Source organism: Taurulus bubalis (assembly GCF_910589615.1).
Source record: "Taurulus bubalis genome assembly, chromosome: 6".
Taxonomy (NCBI): Eukaryota; Metazoa; Chordata; class Actinopteri; order Perciformes; family Cottidae; genus Taurulus; species Taurulus bubalis.
In genome coordinates this window covers 26,992,479-27,014,634 of record NC_136594.1, presented here as the reverse complement: position 1 = coordinate 27,014,634, position 22,156 = coordinate 26,992,479, and the positions used below count along the sequence as shown (strand labels likewise).

At 44.3% G+C, this 22,156-nt stretch overlaps 1 protein-coding gene across 1 annotated transcript in view; it reads left to right on the top strand.

Annotated features, from left to right (window-relative positions):
• Positions 1 to 22,156, top strand: part of sorcs3a (sortilin related VPS10 domain containing receptor 3a) — a gene marked incomplete at both ends in the record, with an annotated part of 213,984 nt that overhangs the window by 156,241 nt on the left and 35,587 nt on the right. Inside the window, 10 exons of the mRNA XM_079219624.1 lie at positions 3,522 to 3,611; positions 3,979 to 4,158; positions 10,200 to 10,346; positions 12,916 to 13,018; positions 13,945 to 14,021; positions 15,281 to 15,372; positions 16,526 to 16,633; positions 18,496 to 18,613; positions 18,712 to 18,845; positions 21,543 to 21,656. Coding sequence (XP_079075750.1) covers positions 3,522 to 3,611; positions 3,979 to 4,158; positions 10,200 to 10,346; positions 12,916 to 13,018; positions 13,945 to 14,021; positions 15,281 to 15,372; positions 16,526 to 16,633; positions 18,496 to 18,613; positions 18,712 to 18,845; positions 21,543 to 21,656 — 1,163 coding nt within the window. The remainder of the gene's footprint in view (positions 1 to 3,521; positions 3,612 to 3,978; positions 4,159 to 10,199; positions 10,347 to 12,915; positions 13,019 to 13,944; positions 14,022 to 15,280; positions 15,373 to 16,525; positions 16,634 to 18,495; positions 18,614 to 18,711; positions 18,846 to 21,542; positions 21,657 to 22,156) is intronic.

Below are 22,156 nucleotides of genomic sequence, written 5' to 3'. Positions count from 1 at the left end.
ACCACTCCTGCAGAGTGAGAAAACACAATTTCTTCAGCCGCAGCATCACAGACAGCAAGATGCTCAATCTGGTTCGGCTCCAATGCCTCATCCTGTGTAGCAGAGATATGCTCCTCTGGTGACTGGTGGCCCTCACCTGGTCAAACCCACCCGTCAACAAGCAACAGCTTCAGCAGCGATGGCAGGATGTGGGAAATGCTGGCTCATTCCAGCTGAGCTCAAAGACACCACGGCTCATTTCAGGGCCACCTACTTTCCATCAAAATGTTCCTCTCCAACAGTTTGCTTTTGCTCCCACTGAGCATTTTTCAGCTTCACAGTTCACGATCCACACAGAAAAATGAGGCTCGCTACTGCAGACACAGCAGCAGGCACAACCCAGTCACTTTTAAAATGTGCGTTTAACGGCCTACCTTAGACTCAGCCTTCCCATGGGCTGAAGGAAACAAACACTCTTTTTTTGCACAGCGGTGGAAAACTCAAATCTGGCTGCAAACAATGTCAATAGTTGCTCCACAGGTGTGTAAATGCTCACTTATGATGCACAGCTCAGCTGAGCACACGGGCATGAGAAACATCTTCACACATGGGCAGAGACTCATAGAATCTGGAGTTATAATATGTAAATAACTTTTGTGTCCTGTGTCACTCAATGTTGACGTATTTACCTTGCTTTTCTTAAGTAACTAAATATGTGCCTTTAGTAAAGTACGTACATTACAAACATTCTTATTTTAATCCAAAACACAATCCTTTCATAAACCAAGCAAGTACTATGCAGAAACCTAACCAAGTAGTGTTGCCTCAAGTGAACCTAAAACATATTAAACCTATGTTAAAAATATATTTTGAAAAGACACTGTGTGTATGAGCGGAAACTCTCACGCTCTTAATGCAAAGATTCCATATTAATACTCATACTCGTGTAAAAGCTTGGCACAAAGGGAATATGTCAAACTAATGGTACATTAAACTCAACATTTGTGCTTTGTTTTGCTGTGAAGCCAGTCTAGTTTTAATATTCATACGAGCCACTGCCCAGTGTGTCATATTAATCATGATTTGTGCGACAGAAAAATATGAAATGGTAATGTCCTGAATTCCAAGTAACACAAATGCAATTCATGGGTGGTATTTTAATTCTCTCTACAGCGTGAATATTATTTACTTTGACATTGTGCAAATGAGGTTTCATGCATTTAAAAGTCAACAGGAAAATTCAGCATAATTATATGACCGGTCCACAACAACTTACATTTTATTCAAATGTACTTCCAACCATTGTTGTGGTGCTTTGTATCTGTTTAAGATGTTTTCATTATCCGTGTTTAGGAATAAAGGTTATGTTATAAAGTCAGGTAATGTTTTCTGCTGACCTGTATCTCCTTCTACAGGCTGCTCACACCAACGCACCACATCAACAGCATTTTGACAAACTTGACTATATTGAAAAAGAGCAGTTCCTTAACTTGTACAGCACTCTCTTCCTCCAGAGAGTTAGAACTGTTACAACAACCTGATACCCATCCTTTGCATACTCCTCCACACTCACAGTCTACTAAGGCTCACACATCAGACTGTGCAAACATAATATACATATGTGTGTGTGTGTGTGTATATATATATATATATATATATATATATATATATATATATGAATTAATACATTATTCTATTTGTTATTTTATTCAGTATTATATTCAGTAGTAGCAGTTAAGGGTAAGCAAATAATTGTTCTTTTCTTTATTGTGATATTATATCACTGTAAATACTCTACTGATTCCCAAAAACAATATTGCTTTTTGATTAATAGTTTAAATGCAAAGCTGGGTGGTGACTCAGATCGCACAATAAAACTAATGCTTTGATGTTGTATGTATTGTTACAGTTGACCACACTGCTCTAGTTTATGCATATGTAATTTTACCTAATAGTTATAGTTAGTTTGTATCGCTATGTCGCCTTGCTTATGTATCGTAATGTATTGAAACGCACTGCCAGCTCGTTGCCAACGCACCAGCAGCAGGTGTACTGTACTAGTAGTTGTAATGGTGCTCTTCCAGCTGTTTGATCCCAACACATGTTTCAGTCAGTAGAGAACAGGGCTTTCAGAAGCCCACTTACCTGAGCTACCAGCAGGCCAGTCCTTCCTCAAGAGCCGCCAGCAGCCTTGGCAGCACACGAGACAATGAGACAGAGTTGTTCTATAAAGATCCTTCAATCCTATTTGACCTCTCCGACGTCTTTCAAGTAAACTCACGGGCACTCAACCTAAACCTCCCCTTCAATTCTAGCACCCCCGCATTTTAACACGTATGCGTCACAGACCAAAGACCCTGAAAGGGATGGGGAGAAGAAAAAAAATCAATCATACCAATTCCTCTTAAAGTTCAAACCGCCTCTGGTTACCCTACCATCGATCTCCTGCTCCTCCACTCGATTGCATGTGGGACTGGTCGGCACTGCTCACAGCTAGTCGGCTATATTTCCTCTCCCAGCTTGTTTTCTCTCTTCAGAGCCATTCAGAGCACTTACAACATCAGTAAGAGAACCAGCCCGTCATTCAACATTGATACTGATATGGCTTCTCTTCCCCACGTCGGATTTTAAGGTTTCCCTGTAATGCATTTCATGTTATTGATAGGAGGGAAAGGTGTGTTATGGGGCTGCAGCCTCACTCTCTCTATGTGTGTGTGTGTGTGTGTGTGTGTGTGTATTAAGTGCTCGGCTTCGGTGTCCTCGAGGCTAATGACACCCACCGGCCCTGTGTTTCCTTGCTGCATAAGCTTACAACCAACAGCTCGGTGTGTTTGCTAAGAGTCTAGACCATTATGGATGACTTCTGGTACTCTTAGCCAGTTGGTTAGGCAACTTAAGGATTTCTCTTGACAAAGAATAATGAGACTATTGATTGTCCTACGACATATTTACCAATGTCCACTTTGAAAGCACCGAGCGCATTGACACAGAGAGAGGGCAGCGTCCTCTGAATGCAAGTCAGGAGATCACTATGGATGGCCAAGTCCCCAACAAAAAAGAAAAGATTTACCCTGTGTATCCAGCAGCGCCTCGAAAACCAGCAGCACAAAGAGGGAGAGAGATTGATGTGTGCTTTCGCCCTCCACTTTAATTGATTGGAGGAAAACATGATATTGTGTCAGTCATGAGGTTACACATGAGGCCTTGAAACAAGGTGTCCCCTGCTTTCGTTCAGACACAGAGCTTCATCACTACAGTGCTAAGAGGAATGGTGGCCGACTCTTCAAATACAGCCACTTGGTCATCTGAGACCGGCACACCGAGGCCCGCTGTCGCAGGTTTCCGAACAAGAGTACCTATTTTACGTCAAAAATACTTTGTCCACTGACCAAACACCGGTATTTGAGAATTTGGGAGTTAGAACTTGTTGAAAATACAAGCATAGTGTTGCGAAAACAAGGCTCATATATCACCGCGAGATAATAGAGGGAACCCTTTTGTGTAATCAATGCATGAAATCATTTGTACTTGATGTGTTGTAGGTTCCTACATCAGGACGAGCCACCTATTATGTGTCCTACAAGAGAGACTCCTTTATACAAATCAAACTACCCAAATATTCCCTGCCTAAGGTAAGGTGCTGCATTTTTTAATTTATTTACTATGACGCATATTAATCTGTTCTAATTTCAGAATGTCACAGAGTTAATTAATCAAAGAATTGAATTTGAAGCCGTCACAACGGTGAAATTGACATAGATTGGTTAAGATTGTGTTAAGCTACAGGCATGTCACCACATTTTAGTTTCAGTTTGTTTCTCCTCAAAAGCTGGCAGACACGTCCTTTTAAAGTCACACTTTCAGTCATAGAACCACACTGAGAACGAGCCCCAATGCTTTACTGTATAGCATTGATCTCACGTCCCACGGGGGTCAGTCTGTTCTAAACCGTCACCGCTCCACTTCCACTCATAACTCCTCTTAATCTCTCCCTGCTAGGATTTACACATTGTCAGCACCGATGAGAAGCAGGTTTTTGCGGCGGTGCAGGAGTGGAACCAGAACGACACCTATAACCTCTACTTGTCTGACACAAGAGGGATCTACTTCACCTTGGCCATGGAAAATGTCAAGACCACCAGGGGCCTAGGAGGGAACCAGATGCTGGATCTGTACGAGGTAGGCGCCCGATGAAACTGGTCATCCTGGGCGGACACAAACAGTGAGGTTTTTATTGATTGAATCTATGGGAAGCTACAGGGACTATTGCTTTATTCCTGCTACTTCAGATCAGCCATAAGGTACAGGCATGTGGCAACACACAATAATTTTTTTTCATATGGTTAAATGTGCATTAGATGAGATGTTGATGTGCCATTGCCCAAAAGGACCGTGCCGTCTCTCAGAAGGGTTCATCAATGAATCAGTGCTGCCTCTGATCGTCCCTGCAGTATATTTTTCCTGGGAACAAGTATTACCCCCTCACATTTCAAGGCACAAACATTTAAACTTACATTTAATTACGGGACAAATATCAACCAAACATGTATTAACTATTTAATAATTTCTGCTGATCAGGGTTCTGAAGATTGGGTTTTATGTCACATTCCTTAATTATTTCATAAGTGTTGTCCATAATTTAAAATTCCATTTTAATATATAAGATTTAGCGCTGTCATGATACTAATAATATTCTAAAATCAAGTTTTAATCAAGGTTTGTTGACCAGAGAATGTTGAAATAAGTGTTTTTGTCCTTCATTGATTAGAGAGTCTGAGGCACTCATTGCCTTGTATTACGTTAGCTTGCATCGAGGTCCAGGCGAGGGCGGCTATAGGGTACAGTTAGCGTCAATGAGAAGTGTAGAAATGAGAAGTGTAAAAATATATTCCCGGGTCATTATGAAACTGTGGGGAAGAGGGCCATTATAGGAAGTCAAAGGAAATTGCCTCATTAGGATTTATCTTCAGCTCCGCTGTGAGCGACAAGCGGTGGAGATATGAGGCTTCACCATCAGTTTGAGGATCAGCTGACAGTATCCAGATTTTAGTCACATGCTCTTTTTACTACTTTTTATTGGTGAAATATTTGTAAAACCAACAGAAGGACATTCATTTATGAAACAAAATGGTCCAAATATGAAGAAACAAGTTTTCTGCCATACAGCTCCAATATCTCAGGAGCATTGTTGGAGGACCTTTAACAGCACACTGCCTGTGTGAGCAGAACTTGATGAAGATGGTCATTGCCGACAACTGCTTCTCTGTAATTATTATTCAATATAAGACAGGAACATTTGGAGTTTCTTTTTTTTTTAACTTGGGTTGCTCAACGCTCCACTTGGTCCACTAGTTAGCGGCTAACGTTGTCTCTCGAGGTAGTGTACCGGCTCTTCACATAAACATGTTGAAGCCACGGGTTAATCACTCACTGTACGTTTTTCTTCTGTAGAGTTTGTGTTACATAATCGTGTCTTATTTGCACGTGTGCATTCCAGCCTGTCGTCTTCCGTCTTCCTGACAGCAGACATATGCAGTATTAAGATTATACCTAATGGGGCTCACTGCCAGGCACCTGTGGAGTTTTAATGACCTTGTTAGCTTACTGGCTAGCACTGTATGTGTTTGCATTAGCATTCCTAGCAGGGTAGTCGATTCCCCTCCTCCTCTGCTCCCTGGTGCAGCCAGTTTATCACTCCTACACTGACAGGTGCGGCTGAGAGAGTGAAGGAAGTGAGATATTGGCCAGCAGCAGTGGCAGCAGTGTGGTAATTAACAATGCCATTACCTCCCCATGCGCAGTGTGTGTGTGTGTGTGTGTGTGCCCCCTCAACATGCGGCAGTAAAGGCATTTCACCGTGCAGCGCCAAAAGATGCGGCGCTTTAATTACATTTGTCACACGGTCACAGCTCCACTCTTGATCAAAACCTAAACAAGAGATAGGTGACACCCTGCTGTCTCTGATGAATCCGACCCATTACACCGGGTGAGATATAGGCTGTGGAACTCATCCCATTTATTGCTGTTGGACCCTGACAAACTGCGCCTCACAGACCTAATGTTCCAGAGAGAAGACACAGTTCCAGTCAGACCAGAGGGGAGACGGTCCAAGTGTGTGGAAGTTGTTTAGTTCTTCCACTTAGACGCCACGTCTCCTCCCAGAGGGCCTCTCCTCTCCTCTCTGAAATAAATGATGCTATTTCCACGCAGACAATTAACAATCATCTCCTAAATTAGAGGAATTATTTCATTGTCAGTCAGATCGGTTGAGGACACATTCCGTAATCACGATCCTTTGTTGTGCAAACGGGTAATCTGTGTACATCGGGGCTCGGCATCACTCGCTAAATTCCCCTTCAATCTGAGCGGTGCTTTAGCAGGTGGCTCGCCCTGCAGTCATCACTCTGATTGGCCTGCATCAAAAAGCACAAGGATGTTTCTGCTATAAACAGCTATGAATGATTGACTACATGGAGGGGTAGTCACTGAAGAGTTTTGAATGATCTGGATGCTGATACTTATGATGAAGCGAGACCTTTATGTTGGCGTTTTATTTGTATTTTTCTGCCAGCAGTCTTAAATGCTGTGAGTCAACAAATGAGCCATGTAATCTATTGCAGAATGCTAAATTGCTTCATGTTAAATAACTGCGATTCACTGCTGTTCACTAACGGTTCTCCACTTCACTGAGTAGCAGCCTTTTCAAATTGGCAGCCATGTTTTAAATCTATTGGACATTTTGAAATGGACACGTGGGCCTGTTTTTCCTCTCATGTGACCGTTTCATGAAAATCAGCAACTCTCTAAAGAAAAAGCTGCTCATCATCACAGCAGCACCAAGCCGGTGGATGGAGCACTTTGATGTGCTTAAAATCCCCCCGAGCTCGTAAAGTGAGGCATGCAGTGGCACTCGACAGGATACAAGTTTAAAGCTGGATCAATCAATATGTCACTATCAGCAATGGATCAAATGACCATGTGTAATATGCATGGTGTCCCTTTATTGACCAATATCACCATGGTTCCCTCCAGCTTTACGGACCTTTCCAGCCTCGTTTGGCATCATTGAGCTCATTGTGTTGGTTTGATGCTGCGGCTCATCACTGAACAGCACACACACACACACACACACACACACACACACACACACACACACACACACACACACACACAAACCCGGTGACTGGCTGGTGAACAACGAGGAGATCCGGATGTTTCCTTCAGGAATCGATTGAGATTAAAACAAAACTAAAAGCAGAGTGAATATTGTTTGTTATATTTTGTCACGTGGACACAAACACAACACAAACACAGCTAATGTTGCTTTGTTTGTGCGATGGGAAAACTCTTTGTCAGTGTGGGCAGCAAAAAAGAACAATTTCATGGTCTTTGTTTTGTCTTTGCTTTCTTTTCAACAACACATTAATGCAGCTGTAAGAACAATGTGGAGCTGAAACAGATAATACATTCTATACTATACAATATATATATCAATTATTGTAATTAATCAATGGGGTGCATCATTAATCAGACAGAAATCCCAAACACGGCTCTGGTTCCGGCTCTTTAAATTGGTTTTCTATCATTAAAGACTGCATAGCTTCAAGATGTCCGCTAGGCCTTCAGGAACTTGTGATCAGTGTTGAACACAAAATACAAAAGCTTCTGGAGCCCCTGACAGCCATCGGTGCTCCTGATCCGATGTGAGGTCCCGGGATACGGATGTCATGTGTACAGATTGTAAAGCCCTCCGAGGCAAACTTGTATTTGTGATGTTGGGCTATATAAAATAAACTGAATTGAATTGAATAGAAGAGGGAAACAAATCATCCCAAAGAAGAACAAAATATGGCAACTAAATTATAATTCCAGACGCTCAAGCGGATGGCTAGGAGTAAAAAAAAGAGCTAAAGGGCTAAATAATGCATTCTGAAAGGTATCGGCACACTTTCCCTTCTGAAACCAAGCAGTGTAAACACATGAAACTAACTGACAGGAGAATAGTTGAATTGAAAATGAACAGAAATTTGAAAGGTTCACTGATTAACAGATACAGTGAATTCAATTCAATATATATATATATATATATATATATATAAATATATATATATATATATATATATATATATATATATATATATATACATATGGGTATGTGAGGTATCTATAGAAGTGTCATGTGCAGGAAGTGATGACCAATCAAGTCAACCCCCTTCTGTGTTATTTAAGAACTCCCTGCTGATGATATGATTGAGTCATCAGGGTCCAGTGCTGTTAACAGTTGCAGCAGAGAGAGAGATGCATGCTGGGAGTCGATCTGAACAGAGTTCCAGAAGTGTTGTCCTCTGCATTAAAACGGGCCGTGTGGAAGGTTAGAACATTAGAAATGAAACATGGAAGCCGTTGCACTGCTTCCTTGTGTGGTCAGAGATCTGACTCGTGCTTCTCTGAGGGCAGCAGAGATTATTGGAACTTTCTGTCGCCGATGACACGCTGTGGGCACAATGTCCTCCCTTCTTTCCACCGCCACTCGCAAAGTATTCAGCAAATGGCAGGATTACTTTCTAACACTGCACCAAGGCGCCCAGAACACACCGGGGAAAGTAGAAGTCTTCCTCCCTGCATCGCCGAGAGTAACCCCCGCTGCAGAATAGAGATCTATGGCGCGTCCTTCACTCGGTCGTCAAGAAGGTAGTGTGGGCGGCGGCGGTGATGGATGGAGAGCAATGTGTGGCGGTGGGGACGCGGCGCTCTCCTGTTTGTGTGCAGATGTGTGTGTGTGTGTGTGTGTGTGTGTGTGTGTGTGTGTGTGTGTGATCGAGGGGGTGCAGTAAATAATTGACAGGTTGGGTTGGACGAGGATGTGAGGACCCTCGTTAGCCGCGTCCATCCAGAGTGCCATGTTTCTATGACAATGTCAAATGAGCTGCCTATTAGTGCCACTTATACAGACACGCTTCCTTCAGGGAGGGGACGCAGCCCCTCGCCATGGCAACCGCTTGGAGTGACTCACAGAGCACGCTTTGGTTTAGTTGAGGGGTAAGTCTAAAAGCTGAAAGACACTAAGGAGGAGTTCGGAAGAGAGAGTGTGTGTGTGTGTGTGTGTGTGTGTGTGTGTGTGTGTGTGTGTGCGTGTGTGTGTGTGTGTGTGTGTGTAGGTGTGTGTTTCTGTGTGTGTGTGTGTGTGTGTGTGTTTAGGTGTGTGGAGGTGTGTGTTTCTGTGTGTGTGTGTTTCTGTGTGTGTTTAGGTGTGTGTGCGTGTGTGTGTGTGTAGGTGTGTGTTACTGTGTGTAGGTGTGTGTTACTGTGTGTAGGTGTGTGTGTGTGCATGTGTGTGTGTGTGTGTGTGTGTGTGCATGTGTGTGTGTGTGTGTGTGTGTGTGTGTGTGTGTGTGTGTGTGTGTCAGGGCCGATTCGACTCACTGAGGAAAGAGACAAGGTGCCGCTTGTCAGCAGGCCGTGATGTTGCGCTGTCAGGATTGCTGAGATGTGTAAGGATATAATTACAGATAGCACTCAGCACAGAATAAAATAATGCAGCCGGCTCTGCGACGTTGTCTCCCAGACAAGTCAGCTGCTGAGAAAGGATAAGCAACATTTGCATTTAGCTGAGCTCTTTTGGCGAAGATCGCTACCTCAATACACAAAAGCCTTTCTGCTGGGAGCTCTGGGTACGGACGGAGCTGTGCTGGGAGAGCTCCATGTCAAACACACTGTGCTGGTTTACCCTCTGGGGTCATTTTCTCGATTTTACACAACTTATTAAATTCACCTTTTAAAGGCACTTGCATATGAGATACATACCCAGCACAATCTCAGCTCTCTGTATAATGAGGCACCATTGTCCTCAGGCAGTGTAAAGATGTGATGAAGTTTGTTTTTTGGGTGGGTCCTTAAGGATTTCCTGAGTGTTCATTGGTTAGTTTCACACAAAACGTCGACGGACACATGAATCGACAAATCACGGTGAAAGGCGGAGCTCGACACAAACTCCACAGGCTGAGAGCTCCTGTGAGAGCCACGTAGGATCTATCGGACAAAAGGACAAGGAAGTGAAATATTGAAATCATATTTCTGTGCCGTTTTATCTCGAAGATATGAATACATACAAAACATAAACATTGTAAAACGCGGAACCGTGAGTTCCGGAAGTGTTAAAGAGGGTAAAGACATTTAGCCTGGTGTGTGTGTCTGTGTGTGTCTGTCTGTGTGTGTGTCAGGTGGCGGGAATCAAAGGCATGCTGATTGCTAACAAGAGGCAGGACAACCAGGTCAAGACCTACATGACCTACAACAAGGGCCGGGAGTGGAGGCTCCTGCAGGCTCCTGCCTCCGACCTGGAGGGAAACGACATCCACTGCATACTGGTAAGATACCAGCAACACCATCATATTCACTGTCCAGGCTTCTCCTGTACCACATTGTAAGAAGTATGCATTCATAAAGGGTTTAACTAATACATCTCTATTGGTTGATAGATCAATTTAAAGGGGAAAAACACCTTATTGAGGAAGTCCAATATGTTCTTTCCAATATTAGTGAACATGAGCTCCTCTCTCTCAACACCAGCAAGAGGGAAGTGAGTCTCCAGCATGAATGCCAAATTGTCCTTTTTTGTACCTAAATGAGCTTCATTCTATTCTAGTGCAGAGAAGGTTCCCCATCCACTCAGAACATTCCCCTGGTGCTGTCTAGAACATCTCTTCCTGTTCGGTGTCCGTGGAGCGGTTCCACACTTTACACTTGACGACACACACATTTGAGTTTCAGCACTCTGGCTTTTGGATTTTGCGGAGAGTATTTTTAGACTGTCTGGTTGTCTCCATCTTTTCCTTGTTTGTGTTCCAGGGAAACGTTTGCTAAAACATACTCATGAAGCGTCATAATCAGCTCGTAGCACTGTAAGATCACAGCTACACACTCATTTATACGCGTAATGCTTTATAACAGCAATCACCATCTCTTTTTTTAGATCAACTTATAAAATACTGTGATCGATCAAATGACAGGTCAGCGTTGCATTGTTTCACAGCCTTCGTAATAAAACATATGTATCATAAACGTGCAGGAAGTGGTGTCTTAGCACCAGCAGTAGCTTCACAAAGCGTCTCCACATGACTACAGCAGCTGCACAGCAGACTGTTGGAACACCAGCACTCAGTGATTGAGTGGGAACTATTGTATGCAAATACATGTTTTTCATAGTAGTATTAACGTCAGGCATATTGGACCAGTTCGGGATCCAAGCTGTTACCTCTTGAGTTCATTATCATTCTTCTCTTCTCCCACTGACCATGTGGAAGAAGACGCAGGGCATTGATGAACTCTATCAGGACCAAACTATGTCTGCTGCCCAGAGAATGAAGCACAGGGTGCTGGCTCGTGAACGCAGCCCTCAGGCTGGCTCCTCCCACAACCAATTATCAAAGCAGTAACTTAACAATGGTGGCGGCGTTGGTTCCCTCTCATTTCCCCCATAAGGCCCCGCCCTATTCATATTGACAGTTTCCCTTCTTGGCAAACAGAAAGATGTTAATACATGGCTTGTATGTACATCCACCCATAGTAAAAACATACAAACCATTTATGCAGTCGGCGCTATTAGAAAGTGGGACTGAACTGGCCATGCACTTTATACCTCGTCAGTCCCTTACTGTCGTGAAAAACTGCAAAGAAGAATCGAGCTGATTTCAAATCCGACTACTAGAATATAACTCTGAGAGCTTAGCGTTGCCTTTTACTGCAAAGCAAACCTCATATTAGCGTTGAACACACGATGGTGTGTTCCCTAAATGATGAACGACGGCGGACGGGATCCGCTGCGTGTGTCGACAGCGTGTCGCTGCTCATTAGAGAGCCTCCCTCCCGTTGGAGACGTTGCGGGACGCCGCGCTGTTTGAGAGCTGGTTCTGCGGCCCTGCGTTGTGGCTCACAGGTTCCCTGTGATTGTGCATTCATGTGACATCTTAATTACCGCCATAGATTCCTTTTGATTACCCCGTTCAGCCCGCTGCCCTTGATGTCCTCACGCCAGTGTGACACGCTGTCTGCTGCAAAAGATGAAAGGAGACACACACTTTTTCTTTTTCCTTTTTTTCTGCTCTGTGAACAAATGTAATTGTGTTGTGGTGAGTCCGCGCCCCGGGGACTCGCCTTCAGTCGATGCAAATTCCGCCCCTCTTTGTATTAATGACAGATTAAACGCAATTAGCACAAAAGTATGAAGACACAGTCGGCTCTGTTTGGGAGACTAATGAATGAATCACGCTTGTTTTGGGATGCGTTTGTTTTTGCGCTACAATTTTGTTCTGCCCCTATTATGTACAACTTATTGTGCATTTCATGATTCACGATTTCACAGCGAGAACAAAATTGATTTATTTAATATTTTCTGTAAATGTAATCATGTATCACCATTTAGACACATTTTTTTCATTTGCAAATTACAGTTTAAACATGAATATGCGACTATTTTCAAACATAAACCAACTAGTCTATTTCACTGAAAACGGGAATCATTTTCATTTTTAGATTCATACTTGTGCTTTGGGCTTTCTTCAAGAACACGTTTTAATATTTCAAAAACACAATATGTTTTTTCTCAGACTCTCTGAATATACATGAATTCACCCTCGACCAGGAAACACACTGTTTTAGCGCCTCAAGCCCTGCCCAGTCTGCTCTGATTGGCTTGCGGCTAAAACACATGGTGCACCTTTGCAAAGGTAGTTCTGTGACGAGGGACAGGGAGCCACATCTGATTGGCTGGTTGAATCACATGACTTCTGATCTCGACAGCCCACAACAAAGGGACTGGGGCGTCTTCTTCCACAGCCGGTGGGTGGTTGGGCTCCAGATACACTAACAGTGGGTATTTTCATGATTCTTCTTCTTCTTCTTCTTCTTCTTCTTCTTCTTCTTCTTCTTCTTCTGCAGCCCTTCTGTTCCCTTCATCTCCAACTGCAGATGTCCGAGAACCCTTACTTGTCAGGAACAATCTCCACCAAGAACTCTGCACCAGGGATCATAGTGGCCACGGGTAAGAGAAAAGACTCACAACAAACCACTTGTCTCTTATTTCCACTGTCGCGACTGCTTTGTGGTGATGATTGTTGTACTTTCTTCTTTGGATGTCCAAATGTTCATCTCATGAGCTGCACTGTGATCCTGCAGCCGGCTACCAGCTCCTGTCCCATGTCCACCTGCTCTGATGTCGCGTCGCCCAGCCGATAATAAGAAAAGGCCACCGTGTGTGTTGTGCGTCGGCAAAGTGTACATTTGAACGAGTTGAAGCAAAGAAGAGAGATGACTTGAGATGAAATAGACGTATTGGCACCCATTCAGCAGGAAGAAAGTCAGCCTTTTGCTGTGTGTGTGTGTGAGTGTGAGTGAGAGAGTGTGTTTTGTCTTCGGAGTGTGAGAATGCTTAACACACACACACACACACACGCAGGCTTGCACACAGTGTGTGTCTTTGTGAGTCTGATGTGTTGCTGGCCCGGGCCTTTGCTTTGGCACCGTGCTTCACTTTGCCCACTGCGGCCTTTTAAGACGTCAGCTGGTGCAGAGATCATCTCACCAACATGACAAACAGCATCCAGATCAAACACACGCCGGTCCACTGAGCCGCGGCCAAGAGTCTGGAGCAGATCAGCGGATGAAGTCGGTCCACTCGCCGCTCGCTCGCCGGGTAAGGAAAGAAAGAAGGAAGCTTCGGAGGCACCCGCCCTCCTCCGCGTCTCGCATTATGTTGCCTGAATTGATGCAGGCATCCGTAGGAGTTAACCTCGGGTCTTCTCTGAGTTCTGCACGCGGATGGAAGGCGACAGGCCCGCACTGGGAACGGAGCCAGAGGACTGGGTTAATCCCAGAAGCGCTGTTTGTGATTGGCAGCACATATTTAAAACACACGGCGCTTCACCTCTGTGACCTGCAGTTGTGTTGTGTTGGCGTTTCCCCCTGCAGGGAATATTGGAGCGGAGCTGTCTTACAACAACGTCGGCATGTTCATATCATCGGACGCCGGCAACAGCTGGAGACAGGTGAGCTTTCCACCGGGGTCAGTCGGAATCAGGATTCAAATTGGATTATGGTTTATTGCCAATTACGTGTTTCCATACAAGCAATGTGCTTTGGTGATTCGCTGCATGACATGAAATGATATAAAAACATAAAAGCAAGTATTGCAAAACATGAATATAGAGGAATTCCAATAATAAATGTGAAAACAATAGTAGCAAATATGTACATGTGTTTTCCACTCCGTCAAAGTCCATGAGCAGCTTACAAAAAGTCTTTTGTTGTCACATTTCTGATCTCACATAAATACAGTGGATCAAGTGGATTCCATTGAGCGGCTTTAGCCGGGTGCTGGTGTCCTGCATGCTGGTACCAGCATCACCTGGGCTTTTCCTCCGATAACAAGTCAACATGTAGCCACCGTAACTGGATCAGATTTATTTCAAAATAAATTTCAAAAAGGCCCTGAGGATGTGGTTTAACATTGCACATCTTCCACATCCAGTAAAGAGCTGAACAGAGGTGCTGTTATTAGCCTGAGCTCAGAGTCACATCCCGGACTAGTTCCCATTAGTGTGTGGATATCACACAGTGGAATGTCCCTTTTCCTTCTGTGTGACAGGCTAATGCCTCAGAGTGATAGGCTGCATATACTATGATGCAGGCAGCTAACGGCTGGCCTTGGGAGGCCTGCTGGATGAGGACTGTCGGGAGGCTGCTTGTAGGTTACTTTACAGCCATTAGCCACAGAGTCATTAACATACTGTTATGCATTTTCTTTTGAAGTGTTGCTCTAAAAATCTGTGAAATGTCCTAAATTGCACCAAAAAGTGTGTTTTGTCTTCAGTCATAAAAAAAAGAGTTGTTGCGCTAAACTAAACGGATGAAGGTCTCATCATTCACCTCACATGAGCGATCAGCTGTTTCTGCCGCCGGTGTCGTCCCGGATGCTCCAGGGCGCCTGTGGTCGGGACACTGACGCTCATGTAGCGTGTGCGTGCAGCCCAGGGGACGCGGGGATAATCGGAGAAAAGAAAATCACATGAATAGCCGTGTCAAATCTAGTTTCCCCACACAAGGAATTGGGGATCAGCGGCTGGCCATTAGTCACGCACATCCACAGCTCGGTCACGTTTCCGTTTGGCGGATGAATGAACTCTTTAGCATGTTGGGAAACCTTTACGGTTGCAAAGTTATTATTTAGGGAATGCGCAAGTGTTTATGTCAGCCATATTTTGCCATGCAATGCTATAATGAAAAACCTGTGGGCCTCTGTGTTCAGATCTTTGAAGAGGAGCACAACGTGTGGTTCCTGGACCGAGGAGGGGCCATCGTGGCCGTCAAACAGCCGTCGGTGCCAACCAGACACTTGTGGTATGTCCATTTAGAAAACTTTTTTGGACTCTCTTCCGCTCTTAAATTGCTTTTCCAATTTCCTCCAGCTATTTTTAGGCCCATTCCACCCTCTTGGTTTATACTATATGTGACATTTGATCCAGTTAGCGATGCACTTCCACTGTGAAAAAAGCCGGTCTAATTTGAGAGATTCTTTTTTTTTTTTCAAGCCACTTATCATTAACAGCCAGCTCCCCCCTTTAGTGTTTTCATTAACACATTGCCTTCCTCTTGCCAACGCGGTGCCTACGCTCTGCCTCAGTGCAGCTAATCCAAGGGAGACCAGATCTGTTCTCCACTCGCTTTTGCAACAATTCTGAAATTAGTTTTAGAGCCAGTGAAGTGGAGCCTGCTGGCTTTTTTTCTTCTTCTTCCTTCCAAACCAATTTAAGTGTAGTGGTAGGAGAAGTGAAAAAATAAAATAAATAAAAAGATAGAAAGAATCCTGTGCAGCTCCAAAGCTGTGTGCAGCAGCAATGGAACCGGATCGCTCCAGTTCAACACTCCCCTTCTGAGTCTCATCCTGGGTGCATGTCAACGCTGTTTCTGGTGTCAGTGCTTTTAGCCAAATCAGAAATCAAGGTGTGTGTGTGTGTGTGGGGGGGATCATTCTTCCAAGCACAGGCCTCAGCAGTGTTTCCACCCGTGTTACACTCAGGTTCTCCTCGTTGTTCTCCCTTCAGCACTGATGTTGATAAGCTGTCAGAATCAATAGAGCCGGGTCCCGATGATGAAAGCCGTCCATTTTTTTTGTATTCCTCTTGCTGTCTCTTTCTCCCTCTGCAGTTTTGTAGTTGAACATGAAACAGTTCTATTCTGGTCTTGTTTTCTTCACCCCCCTGCAGACCAGGCAGACCTGTGACGTTTCCCTTTTCCTTTTTGGCATATTCTCTTAACGCCGTTTTGCTTGCATCTTCGCTTTGATACCCAGACAGTCTGTCTCTTAGATATCCGTTTAATGCTCAGCCTTTTGATACACACCCAAAGCTACAGTAGCTAATTGCACAGAGACTCAGAGACTCGTCTGTTGAGACGAGCCAGTCATCCTGATCCGCCCCCCGTGACCAGGCTCTAATAGTCTGTCTCCGTTGTTGCTGGTTTGTGATGGGAATGCCTTGTGACTCACACACAGGGTCAGCTTTGACGAGGGGAGGCAGTGGACCCAGCACAGCTTCTCCTCGGTGCCTCTCTTCGTGGATGGGGTCTTGGTGGAGGCCGGGGCTGAGAACCAAATCATGACGTAAGTCCAGAAATAAATAAAAAAGAAGAAGGACGTAAAATGTGTTGATTTCTTTGTCCTTTCCAGGTGTTTTGTGAGCTGAGTGAAAGGTGAATTGTATTTTCTTCTATTCTGTTCAGCGCTCTGGTTCTCAGCAGAAGGGCGAGATGGATGAGGAACTTTAAGGAAGTCATGCAGCCAGGGCTCTGTGGAATTTAGTCTGTATTAAGCCACACTGCTGAGGGGCAGGTAGTGGGTCATTGTGGATAACAGGCCACTGGTCACATGGGTTTGTTCATTAGGAGATCACTTGTTTAATGAGAGTGCTGTCATGACAACTATAAAGCGCCCAAAAACATGACTTCAAATCTGAAATGTTTCTCAATAAAATGAAATAGTCATGATTTAATGAGCTATAGTTATAATTATGAAGGCAAGTCATAATGTCATAATCTGAGAGTGCAAATGAGCTCCACGCGTGCGCACAAATCAAACATCCGCACGTGTGTTTTACTTTGACGAGCGCTTTTAGATCACTCCGCGAGCTAAAGTCGCTCGCGAAGCTTTAACCTGCGCGCTCTCGAGTAGATTTTCTTTTTGACAGTAAGTGGGCGGACCCAGTCACCATCGTATCTCTACCTCTCATTGGTTGCAATCCTCGGTTTTGGATTGGCTGGATATCACACGATATGAATGTAGTCAATCAATTGTATTTTGGGCTAACTAGCAACCAACCGGACTAGCTAGTGGCTAGCTACATGTGTTGTTGTGTTTGTTTGTTTTTCCGCTGGCAAAACATTTCCCAAACAATATTGAAGTCTTGTTTATCCTCCACCTGCTGTAGACACGTCAGTGCAGGAGATAAAGACGCTCCAACTTAAGGTTCATTGTGACCGAGGTGAAGGTATCCAGTGTTTCAAAACACAAAAGGGAAGAAAAGGAAAAAAGAAACACATTTTTCTCTTAGTTTTTGTCCCTTTAAACATTTTGTGACTCCTTAGAATTTCCGTGGGACCCCTCGAGGGGTCCACACCCCCAGGTTGGGAACCACTTCCAACCTGTTTCCTCATCTATGCAGGGCTCTCAAGTTTTTAAGACAGGTAAGAGTGACATATCCCCCCCCTCCCCCCTCCGTATGCCCACAGACCAGCCCCCCTCCCCCCATATTATTATTAGCTTTATTTTCATTGGTTGCTGGATTACATTTTACCCAGATACAACAGATACGTTTTTCTGATTGGCTATTTGTGTAGCCCATCTCTTTTTTTTGATTGGCTGATGAGTGGCACCTCGCGGCAGAGCTCCAGGGGATTCGGGGGAGACGTGCTTGATTCCTCCATGGTGAGGGCAGCGCGACCAGGTCATGTTTGTGCGCTGCGGCACATTAAATAGCCAAGAGTTTTTTTTCAGCTTGAGAAATACGATCTGTGGCAGGAGGGCGTGACTTAAAACTGAAATGCGTGACAGTCACGCTCAATGCGTGACACTTGAGAGCCCTGTCTATGTGCATGTTCCCTCTGACTGTGTTGTAGTGAGAGTATCTTCCCAGATCTCATCATATAAACTCACCTCCACCACCGCTGTCTGCCATTATGAAACTAAATGAAATGTGTTCATATTTCCTCTCCACACTTCTTGGAGCTTTAACTGTCACGGTTTAGCTTAAAAAACACTCCACCTGTGTCCGAGGGAAGGTTATCACTACCGGAACACGTCCTTCTCCACCTGACTGTGTTGTGATCAGCGTGGGAACTGAACATTGTTCATTTGAATTACCATGTGCTTTATTGTGGCCTGGGCCCAGTGGTTGAGATTATCTGCTTTAATGCACAGATTGTCATCATTTCATTGATTTAAAGTAACTGTATCATTTACTTCTGCAGCTTCTTCGGACACTTCAGCCATCGTTCTGAATGGCAGCTCATCAAGATCGACTACAAGTCCATTTTTAGCAGGAAATGCACAGAGGAAGACTATCAGACCTGGCACCTGCACAACCAGGTGAGAAGCATACACATATCATCATCATCATCATCATCATCATCATCATATGAAAAGAAACAACAGTCTCAGTGTGTGTGGTGTTGTTGTGCCAACAGGGGGAGCCATGTGTGATGGGGCAAAAACAGATTTACATGAAGCGCAGGCCGGGGAACTACTGCATGCTGGGAAAGGACTACTCCAGAATCCTGTCAGCCGAGTCCTGCATTTGTCGAGCTCATGATTTTGAATGGTAAGATGATGCATGCCCTTTCCACAAAAGCTCCTTCCCCGTGGTCGCCGAGGGGGATTATGTCTCTCTCCATTGTCTGCAGAAGAGAGCTTCATGAACATCCTTGTTTGTTCTCACACACTGCACACATGTCCAATCACTCCTTTCAAACCAAGAGTGGTTTCATTCCTCTTTTTGACATAATGTGTTTGTTTGTTTATTGGACAGTACGCGTCCACAGGTCTTTTATTTAAACGCTGTGCCCAGTCAAAAGCTCCAGTGTTTACAAAAGTAAACAAAACACACGTCTATGACTTCTTCCAAATTTATTTATTGTTATTTGCAAGTCCTTCCACCCCAACCCGCTGTCCCGTTTCCATCTTGAAGAGACTCTATGCATGTAATGTCCCTGACGGACATAATTCACACCCTGATGGGTGGAGCTACCTGTCCTTCAGGAATAACCAACATTCACACATTCAGGAGCAATTTTGGTGTCTTGCCCAACACATCGACTTGAGCTAGCAGAGCCGGGGTTTGAACCGCCGATCCTCTGATTGAAGGACGACACTGCTTACCACTGAGCCAGTCACCCTACATTTAGCCCCGAGCAACTCACTTCCATCACTCCAACCCCATAACTTCTATCAGCTGGATTTAGTGCAAAACAGGCGAACAAAACACAGATGAGAAAGGGACGCGGATGTTTTGAGCTCTTCTTTGAGACCATCGTGTTCTTCCAGACACATTCTTGTCTTGATACTCATCTAGTCATAACTCATTACAAAACACGCTGCGCAGATATATCTATTTATATATATATATTTAGAGAGATGTGAGCTCAAACAGAGCAATGAACCGGTTCATTTGACAGCAACACACATGAAATGATAAGATAGAGGTTGCATTTTGTGCAAAGAGATTCTCTGAAGGACAGAGAAAATATGTAAAGTGCGTGAGTTATTCCTTAGCAGTCAAGAAAGGAGAGTATTGTTCTATGATCAGAGCATTAGCGGTGCGTCAGTGGAAGCATGCAGCGCTCACAAGAGAGGAGTTCTAGACAAACACATCTCAAGGTCAATGTTCATCCATTTAAGTGGAATCCATTGCATATGCTATTCATGTGTCTCATTAATGTACTCCATTTACTGTGTGTTTTCCAATAATCTGATCAATTTGGGATCGTTTTGCACGATTTGCTCATAATGCCTGTCTTTCTGTGAGCTCGCTGTGCTTGTAATTCTGTTGAGACGATGTGTGTGGGTGTAAAAAGTTTCAATTTGTATGCAAATCCCAAACGGTTGTATTTTTTAATCTTGTAGTGACAGGGGAGAAGAAAAAAGCCATCCCAACATACCGCAGTTAGTTTTTGTACAGAGCCAAACGTTTCCCATTGAACTCATGTAAAAGTTACTTATATTTCCTTTCTGTAACTAGTCTGATTTCTGCTGCTGTCTCTCTGCAGAGAAATACCTGAAACCTGAAAAAAACCTCAAATCTTTCACGTAACTCTTGGTGCCTCATGATCAGGAGAATACATGCTCATGAGAACAATGGTGCTCTGTAAAAAGGCAATATCCATCATCTTATTGTATGTACAAGGCTAATCAAAGCTGGATGTCAACCCTCCATACCTTTTGAATACAGACCATAATGTAGCACACAGTATTGGAAACTGTCAAGTACTGAAAGTCGACATTGGATTCTCAATCAGGTGAGTCATGCTTGTGTCCCACTTGTGCCCCAACCAGAGCTCCTCACAGTGAAAGCAAAGTGTTGACAGATGTCATTTATTTGTCTAGTGTTTTTCACACAAACGTTTAGCTTCACACAATAAAATATATAACACATATATATGATGCAGTTGTGACACACATCACTTTTAATTGGCGTCACTTTTAAATGAATCTCAGAGCAAAGGATGTCTCATTTGTTGAATGCTTGTTGCCACGGCTCCTCTCTCCTCCAGTGGAGGAGGCAAGGAGGCGTGGAAAGGAAACGTCGGGAAATGAGGAAGACCCCTAGCTCTACCAAAGCGTTTGTCGTTGTTTTTCTTGATTTTCTTGAAAAGGTTCTCCAGTAACTAAAACATATCGGTAACAAAGACAGAGATGGGCTTTGTTGTATTCCACACAGAAGCTCTATCATCGTTGTACACTCTCTCAAGCTATGCCTCCCGTCTGCTTCATCCCAAAATCACCATCCTCACCTCCTGCCTCTAAATCCACATGCACCTGAGCAACCACACTTCCTTGACAACCTGTTAATGAGAAGTTCACGCTGTCATTATCACAGAGTCAAACTGGCCCATTCAGCCGCCGGCCTTTTTGCTTTTGTTATTGGTTCTGGCTTGGTGAGTAATTGATAAATCAATGTCGTGACCATTATCAGAACGGACACTTGCTTACCTCTCGTTGTTAGATGTAAATCACGTTCTGATTGCAAACGCGAGCAGGCGAGTGAATGAGAGTCAGTCATCTCTGAGTGTGGTGGGAAAAAAGAAGAAGAACAAAAAACTCCATGCAGTCTGCTTCACACTGCTGTAACACATCTGTCAACTGCGGCCTTAATCGATACATAATAACGGTTCATCTTTGTGCCAGACCATCTATGCAGAGAAAGACAAGAAAGCGTGGCGGGACACTCTGAATGCCAATATGTTTCTTAACATGCTGATATTGATCAGGTGCCACGTGGATGTGCTTTGTCGTCCGACAGTGATTATGGATACGAGCGCCGCGGCGACGGGAACTGCCGGCCGGCCTTCTGGTTCAGCCCCTCCACCGTGTCCAGGAGCTGCAGCCTGGGACAAAACTACCTCAACAGCACCGGGTGAGGAGTGTGTTTTTATTGTTCATGCATTCATGTGTGTTTCTTTTCTTTGCCCAAACATGCCTGTTTCGAATCAAGCAGGGCTTTAGACCAGAGACTGAGCCCAAACTTAATGTGATCAGACTTACTGGATGAGATACTGTGCGACAGGAAGCGACTGTTCACAATCTGGTTCCAACATGTTGGCGGAGAATGTGGGCATACACAAGTCTGATACATCCATAAAGATAATCCTGCAAAAGCCCATTTGTTAGCAGTGTGACAAACAACCGCCTCCCAAGTCCCACAGCAGTTACCAGCCTCATCTGGAGTCTGTGAGGACCTACAAGCACACTCAGTCAAATACTGTGTATTTGTACTAACACTGCATTTCAAAGAGAAATGTTGTACCGTAAAAGTCGGGTTACACGCCGCTACTACCTTCGGTCAGTGTCTCCGTTTGCTCCCCGCTGTAGCCAGCTGGCGTTCATGCTAGTTCCCCGCTAACTTCCGCTAGCGCT